This window comes from Gordionus sp. m RMFG-2023, chromosome 3 (assembly GCF_954871325.1).
Source record: "Gordionus sp. m RMFG-2023 chromosome 3, tfGorSpeb1-WG-v2, whole genome shotgun sequence".
NCBI lineage: Eukaryota > Metazoa > Nematomorpha > Gordioida > Chordodea > Parachordodidae > Gordionus > Gordionus sp. m RMFG-2023.
Window position 1 is genome coordinate 25,118,403 of NC_088777.1, and position 19,328 is coordinate 25,137,730.

The 19,328-nt window shown below is 26.1% G+C and overlaps 1 protein-coding gene across 5 annotated transcripts in view; it reads left to right on the plus strand.

Moving 5' to 3' along the window:
- LOC135927629 (autophagy-related protein 16-1-like) overlaps positions 1–19,328 on the plus strand; it is a 115,373-nt gene that overhangs the window by 19,094 nt on the left and 76,951 nt on the right. For all 5 annotated transcript variants that reach the window (XM_065463743.1, XM_065463746.1, XM_065463744.1 and 2 more), the window contains exon 6: positions 9,674–9,834. In XM_065463743.1, coding sequence (XP_065319815.1) covers positions 9,674–9,834 — 161 coding nt within the window. The remainder of the gene's footprint in view (positions 1–9,673; positions 9,835–19,328) is intronic.

Genomic DNA, 19,328 nt, shown 5'->3' on the forward strand with positions numbered 1-19,328 from the left:
TCGAGACCAAAAAATATATTTTTTTATAAAATAAAAAATAAAGAATTTTTTTAACAAAGGAACGACAGGTTCAAGCTCTCATCTCAGAATTATAATAAAATACATGGAATTAAAAAGAAATTTTGGTCGACTAAAACGACTAATTTAGTCGACTAAAACGACTAATATTCAACTAAAAAGACTAATATAGTCAACTAAAACAACTAATTTAGTCGACTAAGTTGATCTATGTAGTCAGCATATAGGTAAAAATATATATTGTAATTAAGTTAAAATTTACGTGAAGGTTTACCATAGAAAAGTGACAATTGTCATAATCGTTATTTTTGAACTTTTTTGAATTTTTTTAAAGTAAATAGGTAAAAATATATATTGTAAAGATGTTAAAATAAAATTTCAGTGAAGATGTACCATTGAAAAGTGACAATTGTCAAAATCGTTATTTTTTTACTTTTTTGAATTTTTTCAAAGCAAATAGGTAAAAATATATATTGTAAAGATGTTAAAATATAATTTCAGTGAAGATGTACCATAGAAAAGTGACAATTGTCATAATCGTTATTTTTTAACTTTTTTGAATTTTTTTAAAGTAAATAGGCAAAAATATATATTGTAAAGATGTTAAAATAAAATTTCAGTGAAGATGTACCATAGAAAAGTGACAATTGTCATAATCGTTATTTTTTAACTTTTTTAATTTTTTTATAGTAAATAGGTAAAAATATATATTTGTAAAGATGTTAAAATAAAATTTCAGTGAAGATGTACCATAGAAAAGACACAATTGTCATAATCATTATTTTTGAACTTTTTTGAATTTTTTCAAAGCAAATAGGTAAAAATATATATTGTATAATGATGTTAAAATAAAATTTCAGTGAAGATTTACCATAGAAAAGTGACAATTGTCATAATCGTTATTTTTGAACTTTTTTGAATTTTTTCAAAGCAAATAGGTAAAAATATATATTGTATAAAAATGTTAAAATAAAATTTCAGTGAAGATTTACCATAGAAAAGTGACAATTGTCATAATCGTTATTTTTTAACTTTTTTGAATTTTTTTAAAGTAAATAGATAAAAATATTTATTTTAAAGATGTTAAAATAAAATTTCAATGTACCATAGAAAAGTGACAATTGTCATAATCGTTATTTTTTAACTTTTTTTAAAGTAAATAGGTAAAAATATATATTGTAAAGATGTTAAAATAAAATTTCAGTGAAGATGTACCATAGAAAAGTGACAATTGTCATAATCGTTATTTTTTAACTTTTTTAATTTTTTTTAAAGTAAATAGGTAAAAATATATATTGTAAAGATGTTAAAATAAAATTTCAGTGAAGATGTACCATAGAAAAGTGACAACTGTCATAATCGTTTTTTTTAACTTTTTTGAATTTTTTTAAAGTAAATAGGTAAAAATATATATTGTAAAGATGTTAAAATAATTTCAGTAAAGGTATACCATAGAAAAGTGACAATTGCCATAATCGTTATTTTTTAACTTTTAAAGTAAATAGGTAAAAATATATATTGTAAAGATGTTAAAATAAAATTTCAGTGAAGATGTACCATAGAAAAGTGATAATTGTCATAATCGTTATTTTTTAATTTTTTGGATTTTTTTAAAGTAAATAGGTAAAAATATATATTGTAAAGATGTTAAAATAAAATTTCAGTGAAGATGTACCATTGAAAAGTGACAATTGTCAAAATCGTTATTTTTTAACTTTTTTGAATTTTTTCAAAGCAAATAGGTAAAAATATATATTTTAAAGATGTTAAAATATAATTTCAGTGAAGATTTACCATAGAAAAGTGTCAATTGTCATAATCGTTATTTTTTAACTTTTTTGAATTTTTTTAAAGTAAATAGGCAAAAATATATATTGTAAAGATGTTAAAATAAAATTTCAGTGAAGATGTACCATAGAAAAGTGACAATTGTCATAATCGTTATTTTTTAACTTTTTTAATTTTTTTATAGTAAATAGGTAAAAATATATATTGTAAAGATGTTAAAATAAAATTTCAGTGAAGATGTACCATAGAAAAGTGTCAATTGTCATAATCGTTATTTTTTAACTTTTTTAATTTTTTTATAGTAAATAGGTAAAAATATATATTGTAAAGATGTTAAAATATAATTTCAGTGAAGATGTACCATAGAAAAGTGACAATTGTCATAATCGTTATTTTTTAACTTTTTTAATTTTTTTATAGTAAATAGGTAAAAATATATATTGTAAAGATGTTAAAATATAATTTCAGTGAAGATTTACCATAGAAAAGTGTCAATTGTCATAATCGTTATTTTTTAACTTTTTTGATTTTCTTTAAAGTAAATAGGCAAAAATATATATTGTAAAGATGTTAAAATAAAATTTCAGTGAAGATGTACCATAGAAAAGTGACAATTGTCATAATCGTTATTTTTTAACTTTTTTAATTTTTTTAAAGTAAATAGGTAAAAATATATATTGTAAAGATGTTAAAATAAAATTTCAGTGAAGATGTACCATTGAAAAGTGACAATTGTCAAAATCGTTATTTTTTAACTTTTTTGAATTTTTTCAAAGCAAATAGGTAAAAATATATATTGTAAAGATGTTAAAATAAAATTTCAGTGAAGATGTACCATTGAAAAGTGACAATTATCAAAATCGTTATTTTTTAACTTTTTTGAATTTTTTCAAAGCAAATAGGTAAAAATATATATTGTATAAAGATGTTAAAATAAAATTTCATAGAAAGGTGACAATTGTCATAATCGTTATTTTTTAACTTTTTTAATTTTTTTAAAGTAAATAGGTAAAAATATATATTGTAAAGATGTTAAAATAAAATTTCAGTGAAGATGTACCATTGAAAAGTGACAATTGTCAAAATCGTTATTTTTTAACTTTTTTGAATTTTTTCAAAGCAAATAGGTAAAAATATATATTGTAAAGATGTTAAAATAAAATTTCAGTGAAGATGTACCATTGAAAAGTGACAATTGTCAAAATCGTTATTTTTTAACTTTTTTGAATTTTTTCAAAGCAAATAGGTAAAAATATATATTGTATAAAGATGTTAAAATAAAATTTCAGTGAAGATTTACCATAGAAAAGTGACAATTGTCATAATCGTTATTTTTTAACTTTTTTAATTTTTTTAAAGTAAATAGGTAAAAATATATATTGTAAAGATGTTAAAATAAAATTTCAGTGAACATTTACCATAGAAAAATGACAATTGTCATAATATTTATTTTTCAACTTTTTTGCTGAAACGAGCTGACTTTAGCTTACGCCCGTTATTATTAACTGCTATAATTGACGTGATGGTTTCGCAAACCTCGCTTGCTCTAGATTGACAAATCAAGATTGAAATAATATCTAGATTTCATAAATACTCATAAAACTTATTCAATTTATAGAAGAGTTTATAAACTTTTCAATAAAATTTAAAATATATAAATTATTATATATTTTAATAAAAATTAAAATTCTGTCATGTAAAAATCTTTAATTTTCACAAAATTTTATTTCTAAATAAAAATTTTAGCAATCATTTATTAATGAAAACTATGTTAGGATAAAATTTTAACCTTCTGGTTTATTTAATTTTAAAATGAGATTAAATGGTTTTCCAAGCCCCGGGGTTTACCTAAATTAAGTCTCCCCTACACTATTTTATAGTTATGTAATTTAACTTCTAATATTTTGCAATTATATTGAATTCAATATAATTGCTATAAGAAGGTTATAATATTATAAAACAAAATATTCAAATAATAGCTTTGAATTAGTGATCTGCATCGGGCCTAATTTTTCAGGCCCGCCCGAAATATTTTTAAAAAAGTTTACCCCGGACGGAACGAAATTTTTTTTAAAAAAATTTACCGGCCCGGCTGGAATTAATTTAAATACAGAAATTGATTTATATAATTTCTCTAATTAAACGATATTTATTATAAGGTATCTAGTCTCTATAAATAAAATAAAATATTTTACATAAAAAATTAATCATAAAATTGATAAATTTATATTAAAAAATTTCTAAGACCCACCCGACCCGGCCCGAATTTTCTTAAAATATATTCGGCCCCACCCAGCCCAAATCCAATTTTTTTTTAAAAAACCCGGCAGGACCTTCCAAATGGTACCTCTAAAGGTCTCTGATTTAAATCATGATTTAAAATTTTACAATTACAATACTATTCTTAAAATTAATCTTTTTATTATATCAGTATATTCTAAAAATTAATATCTTTTCTTAGATTAAAATAAAAATACCACCCCCCCCTCCCCCGCCTTGGTAAAAAAAAAATTATTTAAAAAACAATGAATTTTATATCCAAAAAATAAAATTATTCCCCTTCCCTTTGGTGCCAGCTTGACGATAATTATAAGAATAAAAATATTTTAAGTTATTTATTTTTTTTATCTTGTAGAAAAATTATTATTAAAAATATAAACAATTAAATTAATATTAAAAAAATAAAAATTATAAAAAAAGAACAAAATAAATAAAATATAATATTATCCCGAAACTTTTTTTTTTATCAACACTTTTTTCATATGAACATTTTTAACTTATTTCTTCATTGTTTATTTTATTTTCTATCAAATTTACCTTTCTTATATTAAAGTTTCGAAAATGACTTGTGTAATCTTTATTTAATGTATATTTTATTTACATAATAAAAGATCAAAAAATATTTATTTTACTATATGTATTGCACATAATATAACGAAAAAATATATCTATATTATATAATAATCTAGTGTAATAATTTATTAAATTAATTGTTCAAAGGAATAGATCGGATTCCCTCTTCGATATATCGTATCGTATGTGAATAAAAAAGAAAGGAAAGAATAGGGGAGGGGGGGGGAGAATCAAAAAAAGGAAACAATATATTAATCTAAACATTTCATTTGGCGACGAATTTATTTTTCAAGTCATTTTTGACGATGACGAATTATTTAAAATAAAAAGATTAAAATTATACCATGCCTCTGAAGAAGATTGGAACATACTCAATTTCATATTCCAGAATTTGTCAAAGAAAAAGTTAATATTCAGGATTACCTATATAATATAGAACTCATTTTCAAGGTAAAAAATATTTTCGATGAAAATAAAAAAAAGGATCTTTTATTGGCCTATATAGGCACCGAAAATTTAATTAAAATTAAAAATTTTTATTTTACAAATATTTTAAATAATATAAATTATTTAACTTTAATAGAGAATCTTGAAAAAATTTTCAAGTCTCTAGCATTTTTCTTCATAGGAATAATTTTTTTACATTAAAAAGAAATAACGAAAGTATAATTGACTTTTCAATTAAATTAAAAAGCATTTGCGCTTTATGTAACTTTAAATCGCCGGTTGATGAACTCTTAAGGGATATTTTCATCTTAGGAGTAGGGTTACCCGAGCTTGACAAAGAACTTCGGTCAAAATATGCCGAAGGAAATATTACTTTTGAAGATACTGTGCGTCTAGCTATCGCGCTGTCTTCATTGGAGAAGGAAACCCTGACAGAAGTTAATAAAATAATTAAACATAAGCCTATGCAAGTTTCCAAAAATACTTATCCTAGGAATAATTATAACAACGTAAACAAATTCAATAATAATAATTATAATGCTAACAAATTCAACAATAATTTTTATAAACCAAGTTTTAAACCTAATTTCAGTCAAAAAAAAGTAATATGCTTTAGATGCGGAAAAGCAAACCACATAGCGAAAGAATGTAGAACGCATGCTATACAAATGATTTTACCACGGACACCTCGCCTGTCTTTTGCTAATAAAGCTACAATCGATGCGAAGATAAATGGACTGCAGCTTACTGGCTGTGAAATTGAAATTAATGAAATTAAGTAATAGGCTAGTAATAGCCTCAATTATTGTTATAGGGTTTGGGATATATAGAACGATACTGATTTTTCAAAACGCCAAAAAAATTCTCAAGGGGATTAATTGAGGGGAATAGGATGGAAGATATACTATATTTTGATAGTTTTCTGTTATTATAAGAGCTCGGTAAATCGGCGCATTATCCATTATTATTAGAGAATTCAACGGTAAAATGTATGATAATTCATCCAGGTAAGTTTTGAATTTTATTGATGTAAATCCCCCGTCTATAATCATGTATTTTTTGAAACCATTAATTCCTATGGTGCATAAAACCGATACGTTTTTCCCCTTTGAAGGAGGGAGTTTGACGGATGGCCTCTTAAGGTGCCCATCCATAGTGGGAAATGACGTGGGAATTGAAGCCTGTTTCATCTAAATAGAATATATTTTGAAATGGCACGTTCATCATATTTAGGCAATATTCTTAGCGAATTTCCAACCCTGTGTTATAACATACAAACTCGACAAGTATTAAATGAAAGGTAATTAATTAATACTCTAAATGGGTAGGTCTAGGTCTTGAGGGGTCAAAAATTTATAAAATTTATATACAATAGGTTTGCAATGGGCAGATTTAACCTGAAAGTTTACCTGCTTAGTGTTTTAAGATTTTTTTAATCCGCTCGCCCTCCTGAGATTTTCCTTAACAAAATTTATTTATCTACCCGCCTATTTTATTTATAACATCCAAACAATTTTAATTAAACTCTTTCAGGCCTCATGATTATTTAGGCCAGGAATAACAATTAAACATTAGTTGGTAATAATCATCTAGTAAGTATTAACGGTATTCTAAACATTAGCCATGAGCGTATACAACATTAACCTGTACTAAAATTGTATCTATGAATGATTGAGAAATAATTACCTACTTATAAATTAAATTTTCTTATATATTTTTATCTTTAATCTACAAATAATATTATAATTTTTTAATTATTTTACATAAATCATATTGATTAAAAGCAAATATATTGAATATAAAACACAGTAAAAATAATTTTACATAAACATAACAAAAGATTATTCGGGCAGTTTTTTTTATTAAGAAAGGGGCAGTAATATAAATCAAAATGTGTAGTTTTTTAATTAAATGGGCAGTAGAAAGAATATTTGGTTGGTATTTTAAATTTTTGGCCAGTTAATAAATAATAAATAATTTTCTAATTTTTATATTTACTTGGGCAGTTTTCATTTTTTGCACTAACTTTTAAAATGGATTTAATGAAACTAATTAATGAATATTTTTCATATTCATTTAATTACTATGAAGAACCTAGTAATAGGAAGGATGGAAAAATAAATATCAAAGATATTGCTAGTTTAAGGAAAAGAGTTTCAAAAATTCTTAAGTTCAGGAATATCTAAATAGTAATTCCTGTGGACAAGCGTATACAATTTACAGAAGAGGGTGAGAAAAAATACTTTAGATGTAATTTAGTATAAAAAATAAAAGAGAAAATGTGCTACAATCCTTTATAATTTTAATGATGATAATGTAACATACATTTCAATATCATACTCATGAACTTATAGAAACTAAAATTCTCAAAATATCTATAAATTAGTGATAGATACTTTATTTAAAATGGGTATCAGAATGTTTATGGAAAATTTACAAAAAAATTTAATATTCTTATTCTTCTCCGTTTTATGGCGATTTCCAGATTTACACAGGTAGGCCAGTTATCCCTCTGATTTTTCTCTTCCATTTTTGACGGTCCTGAGCATCAATATTTGTAAGATTCATACTTCTCATATCCATCGCTATCACATTTGTCCACGTCATCTTGGGCCTTCCTTTAGATCTTGATTCTCCTACTTCCATTAAGGTGCATCTCATTACCCATTCATCTTTTGTCATACGTTCCACATGCCCAAACCATCGTAGTCTATTTCGTTGCATTACCACTCCAATCATTTCTATATCCAATCTTGCTCGCAATTCCTTGTTAGTTTTTCTTTATCTCAGAGATACCCCACATATCCCTCTAATCATCCTCATCTCTGTTCTTTTTAATTTGGCTTCGTGAGTCGCTTTCATTGCCCTTTCGCTGCCATAAACTAAACAACTTCTCACATAGCTGTAACTTTCCCCTTTAACTTCAGAGAGACTTTTATATTTGTTAGAATAGACGACATCTCGTTGAACTTCTTCCATGTTATCTGACCCTTGCAACAACAGCAGAATCTACACCACCATCTGCATTTAGCATATCACCCAAATAACAAAACTTATCAACTTTTCCTAAGGTTAACCCATTGCCAATATCCAGACCACCATTTTCTACGTTATCATTATTATTATGTACCCCTTATGCACGTTCTACAATTAAAGGTCATTCTTGCTAACATCAGACTTCTCTTTTCGCGCTACATCTATTATGTACACATTTCTGGTATCTGGTGCATTGGATTGAATTTCTAACAACTCCTTTCCCACATACACCACAAGGCCACCCACCACAATCATCACCTTTGTCTTTGCTGCATTCATTTTCAGGCCCTTTGCTTCCATAGCCATCTTCCATTGACTAATTTTATCCCTCAATTCCCCTCACTGTTGATGAGGAGAGAGTAACTTAGAGTTGTTTTTGAAATTTTGGAAAGGCCCGTTTCGCCTAATAATTTAATTTTTATTCACACTCACGCCGTGACCCATCGTGTCACGCGTAATATCATGGACTGTGCCAACCTCTAGTAGGAATTATCATATTAACGCTTGCAGGTTTAACCTATTCTTTAGTAAAAATTTCTCCATCTGGGTTAATATTCTTATAAAGAACCGAAATTAATTAAAAACTTTGACTACAGGGAAATTAGTTAGCATTATAATTTCCAATTAATTTAAAACATAAAAATTTTTTATTCAATTGAACAAGAAAACAACTATGCCATAGAAAGTGAAAACGAAACAATATTTCATGAATTAATCAAAATATTAACAAATTTAATGTGCATTTATTTATGATTATATTTTGTAAATATACTATACCAAATAAAGTGATATTGCCAAAATAACCTATAATTGAATTTGTTCATTTAGACTTATTTGAATATCCCAAGTTGTTGCAGATTTTGATTAATAATATCTAAAAATGGTCTAACCTTCGCTAACTTAATAGTTTTATCGATATCAAAATTGTTGACCAGATGTAAATATCATTTTATTTTTTGAAAACGATTTCTAATTTTTTTTGGGATAAAATATGAACTTACATTGTAATCTTGACTAATAATGTGTCTAAAGCTGTTTTTAAATGAGAGAATTTCATACTGGCTATAAAAAAATATACATGAAATTTACACTTTTATTTACAAATGTTTTAAAAATGGAACATAAAAATAGATTTTACTGTATCTTCGGGAAACGAGGCTAATATTTTAAAGGTTATTATGATAATGATTTGTTAAGAATATATTTCTTCAATTAAAATTTTATCTAAATAATTTTTTTAAAAGTTTTCCCAAAAAAATTTATAAGATTTGCAAATTTTAAAAGCTTAAAAATTTAACAAAACTAGTTTAAAAAAATTTTTGTCTCTATTTTTAGAAAGAAAATAAATGGCGAGGCAGGCTACACCCTTAATTTATAATTCATAAAACAAAAAATTATCGTAGCTAAAGTTAATGTTCCAAATAACAAACATTGCTGATTAATGGGTATATTATAATCCTTCTCACTTGCCAACTTTGGGCATTTTATTTATTAAACCAAACATGATTATTTTATAATTATACCTCAAAAGCTACTATATGACGAGCAACAAGCCTTGCAACTTGCTTTTGAATCACTGCAACTTAAATACGAAAAATGTCAAGAGGAAAATAACGAACTCTTAGAAAGATGGTTAAAGCAAAAATCTAGAGATATTGACCGAATCAATTTGGAAAATGAGGCACATCGAAAGTTAACTTTAATCAATGTTCATTTTTTAAAATATGTTTAATTGTTGCTGAATTTATAATTAAACGAAAGAGTATAAAAAATTTAAAAAGTTTAGTTATAACTCATGATATACTGCCCTGCATATTTAAAAAAGAATCAGTTTTTTTGCCTATTCTTTCTATTTTAAAAAGATCAGGTCAGTGTCTGTCTGATAGATTTTATTTTACAATATGGATCTGTCTACATGGCTCTATCTAAAATCTCGCCATGGCTATATCAAATAATAAACAAAATAATTTGATTAAAATAAAATGTCAGTGATATTCAGGGGTGAGAACCCAAACTCATTTTAAATCCTTCCTTTTTTAAAATTTAGGGCCTAGGGTTCAAGAATGTCTTTTATTATTAAATTTTTTTAAAATTAAAGTTCAATGTTGTTAAAAGCTACTTTTAAAAGTAGCGCGCTATCGCTACAATTTTTTTTTAAAAAGTCGCGTGCTATTGCTACCGCTATTTTTTTAAAGAAAGTAGCAAAAGCTACTTTTTACGCTACTTTAGAATTTTTTTAAAAATATTACGTATTTCCACAAATAAAAAATATTGGTATAAAAATATCACTAAAATTTCAAATATATATAATTTATTTTTTATTGAATTTTAATAATAGTAACTTTCCAATCAATCACTTTTCGGCCGACCCCCTTCGATTTCGATAAAAAGTTGTAGGCTGGTTTTATATGTTCACATTAGCTTACAAACAAAATTTTAGCGCATTAGTAACTATTAGCGGAGATAATCGGGTTTAAAGGTCCAAAAAACGTCTTTATTTGTTTTTTATGTTAAATAACTAGTTTTTAATTTAAAACAAGATCAAATATTGAATCTAATATCAATAGCTAAGTTAATAATTGATAATTACGGCGAAAACATCAAAATTAATTTTTTTAAAAATATGGGTCATCTTATGGTCAGTAGAAAATTTGAAATTAATATTTCGAAATGAATATGATCTCCAATTTTAAAATTTTTAAAAAATATTATTCGTTTATTATTTTTTTAAATAATATCTTCAAAAATTATCGTGGCTGGATATTTATTTTAAAAATTATTGCGATTTTATACTTTTAAGAAAATAGATGGCGCTATATATAATGGTTTTAATATTTTAAAATTCATTATTTTTATTGATTAAAAATATTTTAATGTAAATATATCATACTAAATCGATTACAATGTGCATTATATATATTTATTTGTAATTCATATCATTAAATTTTTAAAATCCTCACAAATTTTGCCTAATTAAGATAGTTTATAAATTAATTAAATCTTACTTCATCTAAAGGAATACAAAGCCTTAGCTTGTGAGATTTCTTCAGGAGATAATATATTTGTTCGACCGATGGGAGTAGAAATATTGACCAGCGAGAGAATTGAGATTTGTGCAACACTAAAATATCATCTTTCAGAGGAAATATAAATGAGACTGAAGTCCACAAGGGTGTAAAAATCGGATTTTTACTTCTTCATTTGTATCATTTTTATCGATTATATATCCTAACCACCATTTATCATCATACACACATGTTAATATCCATTAATATTTTTAAATATAATTTTCTCATTTAAAAATGAAACTTGTTTTCACCATTTTGGATTTTCTTGCCATGTATGATTACGTTGAATTCCTCTTGAATTTTATTTACACTCCATCTTTGAGGCAAAATTGTAAGAATTTGATATTGTTGATTTTTTGATAATTTATCAAAGTTATCCTTTAATATAATAAGAATTTCCTCTTTCACTGGACTCGGAATCACATATTTCTAAAACCTTACTCTTTATTGCTTTTTCAATCTTTTGAATTTTATTTTATATTTTTTCTCCATCAAACGTTTTCTTATAATTAGTGATTCTCCAATATTGTGTAATGTTCATTAATCGATTCAAAGGCATCCTGATTATGGGTTATTCTCAAAATTCAAAGACTTTGATCTTAGAAATTTTTTAAAAAAAGATTTTATAGAGAATGCTTAAATTCATTTGATACCCAAAATTTTATAAAGTTAATTTTTTGTTATATTTATTGCTTAAAAATTTTTTCTAAATCTTCTAAAATTTTCTTTATCTCTGTTTATTTTAATAATTTAAGATTATGACAATTCCATAAAAGAATCTTAGGCCTCCTTAATAATTTTCCTGCACTCCTTTAATCCTGCTTTTTTATTCGTGTGCTAGTCGGATTTTTTAATTATTTTTAATTTACATTGAAATATTAAAAAAATTATTAAAATATTTTATCCTGCGAATATATCAGGGGAATGAGGTTTACAAAGTTATATAACCGAATTTTATGTTATATTATACTTGAGAATATTTTTAAGCAAAAAAAATAAATTTTATCATATTAAATCTTTTATATATAGCGCCATCTATTTTTTAAAAGTATAAAATCTTAATAATTTTTAAAATAAATATCCAGCCATGTTAATTGTCGAAGATATTATTAAAAAAATAGTAAACGAATAATATTTCTTAAAAAAATTGAAAATTGGAGATCATATTCATTTTGAAATATTAATTTCAAATTTTCAACTGACCATAAGATGACCCATATTTTAAAAAAAATTAATTTTAATGTTTTCGCCATAATTATCAATTATTAACTTAGCTATTGATATTAGTTTCAATATTTGATCATATTTAGTTTTAAATTAAAAACTAGTTATTTAACATCAGTAAAAAGCAAATAAAGACGTTTTTTGGACCTTTAACCCCGATTATCTCCGCAAATATAGTTGCTAATGCGCTAATATTTTGTTTGTAATCTAGTGTGAACACATATAACCAGCCTACAACTTTTATCAAAGTTGAAAGGTGTCGGCCGATAATCTTGATTTTTTTGCTCATTTGACATGGAGTGACCCTAGCCCCATGTCTTGAGTAAATCAGAAAGTATAAGTTTTGCCATTTTAAATAATCGTTCAACACTAGCACTTGAGGGCAATATGGTATTAAATTGAATATACATATTTTTTATAAGAAAAATATCAAAAATATTTATTTGAGTATTTTTAGACTTAAAAAAATGCTCTAGGATTTTCAATAGTATTATTATTTATTAAAATTTTTTTTGATCTAGCTAGGGTCAGTCTAAAATTATAATAGTAATAGTTAAAATAAAAATCAGGTAGGGAAGGAGTAACATAAATGGCCATGTTTGCCAACTGGCCAGGCCATCACCCTTTAACATTTTATCTATTAAACATATTTCTCTCAAAATTGAAATGTGAAAGAATTGAAATAAGTAATTAGCATGTTTTGATAAAATTTATACATGTTTGACATCCAGATAATAAAGATAATGATTTATAATTATCATGTAAATAGATTTTGTGATAAAATGAGATGTTAATATTATTTATTTTATGTTTTATAATATAATTGTTGAATAATATCTTATGGCCAATTGAAACATATCATGTTTAAAATGGGCCCGAAAATCATATTTCACATAAACACATCTAGCAATTTTATTTCAAAGATTAAGGATTGGGCTACACTCATTGATAATAAATTTGTTTGATATATTACTTCTAAATGTTTCCTCAAGTTGATGCTACTAGCTTTGTTTGGTGGTAAAACCTTCCTGCACATTTTACAACGAAATTTATACCCTGTGTTAATTTTTTTATTGAAATATAAATAGAATTCAGGAAAAGAAAATTCCCATATCAGCACCTTTTTCCAGAGAAATTAATTTGTCGGAGAAAATAAGAATTTAAATTTTATTTAGCTTTTATAATTTTAAGAAAAAAAATAATTATAGATGGCGCTATCATTAAAAATAATTATAATATATATATTTTTTTTATTGGGATACTATAAATATCTTTAGAGATAGTGCCGTTTATAATTTATTTATTTCTAAATAAAAATAAAAATAAAATAGAATGTAAATTTTAGGAATGCACCTATATTTTTTATCGGATCATCTTAAAATATTGGTTATATACAATATTATAAAATTTTCCTATCGATCCTATAAAATGGCGTCTTAATTTTAAAAAATTTATTCAAATTTCATAGTAAAATTTCCATACTTGCTTTAAATTTTTGGTTAAATATCGGGTTAGCCGTTTTTAAAAATCGAGCCGTTTAACAGCACTAGATGAAAGAATATAACTTTTTTGTGAAAAATAAGGAGAGATAAAAATACCCCCGAGCAAAGGCTATTTATCCCTGGGTAAGGCTCTCTCATTTAAAAAATTGAAAAAAGTAATAAATATATATTTTAAAATTTAAATCCACCATAAAACATATAAAGAGGAACAAAATGAAATATTTTGACAGTGCTTTTAATTTTAAGGTTTGCTTTTTAGGGCTCGACAAGACCCCGGTCTCCCCTAAGTTTTAGAAAACTCACTGGAAAGGAGACTGCCGATGAAGCGTATGTAGTTAGCTCTAAGGTATCATCCTCTATCCTAAGAAGAAGCCCTCCCGATGATCACCATAGAGTATGCAGATGCGAGATAGATAAGACAAGTTTACTAAAGGGAATTAAGGTTGTGGACATAATTGGAATAAAAAGAACCAAAGAAAAGGACAAGGTCACAAGGTAAAATAGTTTTATTAAATGCAGGGTGCATTAAAGTTAAGCATAAATAAATCTATATTTTAAAGCATCTAGATATTAGAAGATATCACGATAAACTCGCTTAAATAAATTTAAAAAATATAGAATATGATTTCTTGAATTGTATTGTATTGTTTCTAATTCTAATTATGATGATAAATTATTTTTATGCTGAATACTAAATATAAAAAAATTAATTTAAAATAACGGAAATTTCTGATATTATTAATAAATTTTATTAGTCCTTATTTTTGGCAGACTAAATCTAAACCTGGTGGTTCAGGAAATTTCTTACCTAACTTATACATATATGAAAACCTTGAAGGGCTGGTCCAAACTCCAGCATTCTAGCGATTGACCCTTTATTGATATATTTTAAAATGGCTCATTTTTCAAGCGTTGCAATTGAACATATGATATGATATAAATTATTGAGCGATGATTATTATAAAACGAGCGATTTTATTGTCTCTGTAGTTCTCATTAGAGTTTTGCGTAACCCGAACTGGTTGGTTTACATTTTCTATCGGGTTCTTTGACCACGTCCGGATGAAATTATTTTTACCCAACCCAACCCGTAAAATATTATACAAGTTATCTGACCCGTAATTATTTTTAGAAATAAGAATGACAAAAGATCCCCCACAATTATCAGTTTTATAAACATTTTCAAACCCTCAACCCTGTCCCTAAATATAATTTGCACAATTTTTCAAACCCGGCCCGAAAATCTTTTACGCTCGTAATGAATCGCGGGACCTGGAAAACAATTTCCTCTAAGAAAAAATATTTCCACAGAAAATAATTACTTAGAAAAAAATCCTTATTTTAGATCTTAGAGAATATTTCCTTTAGATTAACAAAATAGGAAAAAAAATTTCCATAAGTATTTCTCCGCAAAAAATTCCCCAAATTTAAGAAAATTAACAAAATAACCTGGAAAATATTTCCTTGCCCCCCAAAAATTGTTAACCAAAATTATAAACAATAAAAATTAGTTAATGTTAAACTGACCCTAATTTTTAAAATATTAATTAACCCTAAACTATATATGGCCATATCCTGAACCCAGTTTGGTAAAAAATAAGCAAATCAATTATAAAATAAACTAATACATAAGTATATCATACCTCTAACCTAAATTACTTGCTGGACCTAGTTTCTATGATATTAAGCAAAATATTATCATAAACTAACATTTAATTGTAATGACCCGATCCGGATTTTGAAATTTTTCTGATCGGACGGGATTTATAAAATACTTATTTATATTTATAAATTGATCTGATATTGATATTTTTAGAGCTTATTTGAGATTCACAGGCCATTGATTTATACCCTAAGACTTTAAAAAGAAGTAACATTAGCCCTCAATAGGATAATAGGATGCCAGAAATGATTCATATCAATTTTAAACTGAACTGGCCATATATTAATTCCGATGATGCTAAAGATCAACGTGAAAGACTCATGGTAAAGCTGAATAGCCTCGTATCAAACAAAGAAGCCCTAGTTAACAACAAAAACGAATTTCACTGATAATATTTTTAAAATAAAGGATAATAATATATTATTATTAAATCCTCTAGACGCGATTTTCAATTTTAAAAATACCCAAGTGAGTATTTTTGATAATTTTTCTTATATTAAAAATATGTATATAAAATTAAATATTGCCTTGCCCTCAAGTGCTAATGTTGAGAGATTAATTAGGCGAATTTTATACTTTCTGTCGTCGATCTAGTCTTGGGAATGATAGTATAGAAGTGGTTTTATTATTAAAATGCAACAAAATAAATAAAAAATGAAATTACCATAATTAGTTATTTTTATTACATAAATTATAGTCTTTTTACATAAATTTTATTGCTTTCGCTCTTTTTTCCCAATATTGACTTCGCAGTAAATATTTGATTCATTCGTTATATTGTATTCGTGATTTTGATTTCACGATAATTACTTCGCTAATAAAAGTTTCGCTGTTGTGTCTTTGCTCTAAATTCATGATATGTTGCGACAAAAGTTTCGCTATGAAATTAATTTGCTATAATAAAAATTCGCGAAGGTGTTTTATAATAAAAGTTTCGCTGTCTTAATGGTTTGTTAAATTTAAAACTATATTGAGTTGGAAAAAAAGTGTGATTTCATCTTACAAGATTTTTTATGCTCAAAAATTAGAAATGATTAACCTATATATAAAAAATCTTTAAATCTTTTATGAAAAGTATTTAATATTTTAGGTAAAATTTATCAAATTTTTCTTTAAAATAATCAGATTTATGCTAAAAAAATTTGTGAAGATCAAATAATGAAAATTTTATAAATAAGCTTTAAATTAATTTTTGACCAAGACATTACATTTTATAAATATTTTTAAATAAATCTGCGCTTCTTTGTCTTCATTGAAATAATAATATACAAAAATCATGTTAATATATTTTTTACACATTTTCTACAAAATAAAAATTAAAAAATAATAATTGTGACTATCATTTTTCTATATTTCATCTTCACTGGCATCATAATGTTGCAATTATATTTATAATATATATTTTTACTGCTTAATATAATTTTTGATAATTTAAAAAGAATTATTAGGGGAATTTTTTATGAATTATTTTAGCTTTTATATTTTAAAATTAAAAAAACGGAGAATTCCGGGGAATCATGTTTTGTTGCAATTATTTCTTAGATTATTTTTCTGTAGAAAGGAAAATTTTTTTCCGCTTCTTATTCGTTTTATACTTTTATTTTATCATACAAAACTGCAACGCTTAAATCAGCGATATAACAGTTGACGCTACCACAGTTAGGACGCAGCCTAAGATTCTCAATCTAAAGCGGTAAAAGTCACTCTCCTGTTAGATATAAAACGGATTTACAAAGATCAAACCATAAATCATAATGTAAAAGCCAAACTGTACATATTTGAGATAAAAAACACAAATATATATATGCATAACCCATTGGATTTTAAGAAGTCAATCATGTCAGCTTTTTAATTACAATATATGAAAAATGATGTACTCAGATATTTAAATAGAATGCTTAATTTAAGTATTAACGATGATGATTTACTATTGAAAAATAATTCAAGTGCACAGTGAAATTGAAGATGATGTAGATCAAAATTTGATTTACAAATGCAAAAAAATTATAGTGCTAGATGATGAGAATCAAAATTTTAATTAAATAAAATTTTGAAAATTTGGTAAGATATCATGTTTAAACTATCTAATTTAAAAAAAATGTAATTTTCAGGACTCTAATTTTTTTTTTCTTTTTAGCTTATAGTGGTAAGCTCCTTCACTTATCTATTATAATATTAATCTTGCTATCTATTTTTATCTTTGTATTTCTGATCGATTTCATTTGTATCGATCACCGGTGTATTTCGAGGCCAAAGTATCTTGAACTCCCACCGGTGTATCAAATCAGTATCGACCAGATATCTTACCTGAGTATTCCTAACTGAGTATTCCCAACACGGAGTTATCAAATCGACAGATATCCCAATCCTGATCTCCCAATATATTTGTATTTCTGATCGATTTCATTTGTATCGATCACCTGTGTATCACGAGGCCAAAGTATCTTGATCTCCCCCACCGGGGCATCAAATCAATATCGACCAGATATCCCACCTGAGTATTCCTCACACTGAATTATCAAATTGACAGATATCCCAATCTGATCTCTCCCACTGGTATCAATACCGATGGATCTCCCACCGGAGTATCGTTATCAATTCCATTGTAACTTGGTAGACAGACATTGAGCTTGAACGGCCCCCGAGGTCACCATCATCCTAGCGCTGGCCAGGAAATCGTTATCAACTGACCCACGAGTTCAGCTGGTCGTCTTTTTTGGTTTATTAGACAAGTATCCTAGCACCCGGCTGTCCAAGCCTCGGTGACCGGGGTGGCATTTCTCAGCTCAGAAATTTATCATATCATTTGTCTAAAGCCATACACCATCAAAGAAAAACCCGAAAATTCTCCTTCCCAGGATTGAACCTGGGACCTTCGGTTTACAAGCTGCACCACCCCGGCGATTTTCACGACTCTAATATGATTTATTATTATCTATTATTCTTAAATGCTATAATCAGTTTATCCTATATTAATACCATTGCTCATTACTAATAATAGTGCGCACAAACAAACGTTGCGTTGCAAAAACTAATACATTTCAAATGCATTTGTTTAAATTGCGCACATTTACGTTTTCCAATTGCGCCAATTTAAAGAAACGCAATTTGGTTTGCTTTTTTTGAAACTTTTTTCAATAATAATAGAGATTTTGATACGATAAAAAATAAATACTACTTCAAAAATGTAAGAAATCTTTAAAATATTATATATTTTTTGTTATGTTCTATCCCCCCTTATTTCTTTTATTTTTGTTTCTCCTTGTTTCTTTTGTTTTCCCATCTTCCTTTATTTTGTTATGAAATTAATATATTATACCTTATTTTTATATTGCACTTGAAACTGGTTCTTACCAGTTTCATGAATGATTATATCGCGATTAAATAACAACTTTTTTTTCCCCTTTTGTTTTAAAAATTATAAAGGTGGAAAACAAAACACCATTAATCATTAAATATTTTTTTTGTGTTTTAAATAGAATTTCTTTTTTTTGTTGTAATTTCACTTAATCGAATAAACTTTGAAACTTACGTTGTCCAAGTGATTCCATGACTAAATCGATAAAACCCGGCCCCCTGGATCCAGTCATTGACCATCCCGGACCCCCGATCACGGACTGTATTATTCCCATTCAGACTGGGGGACCCATCGGTCCAAACACAACATTTTTAAATATGAATTGATAGACATCGTACAAATGGTTGGAGTATATAAAATGGATCCTACAA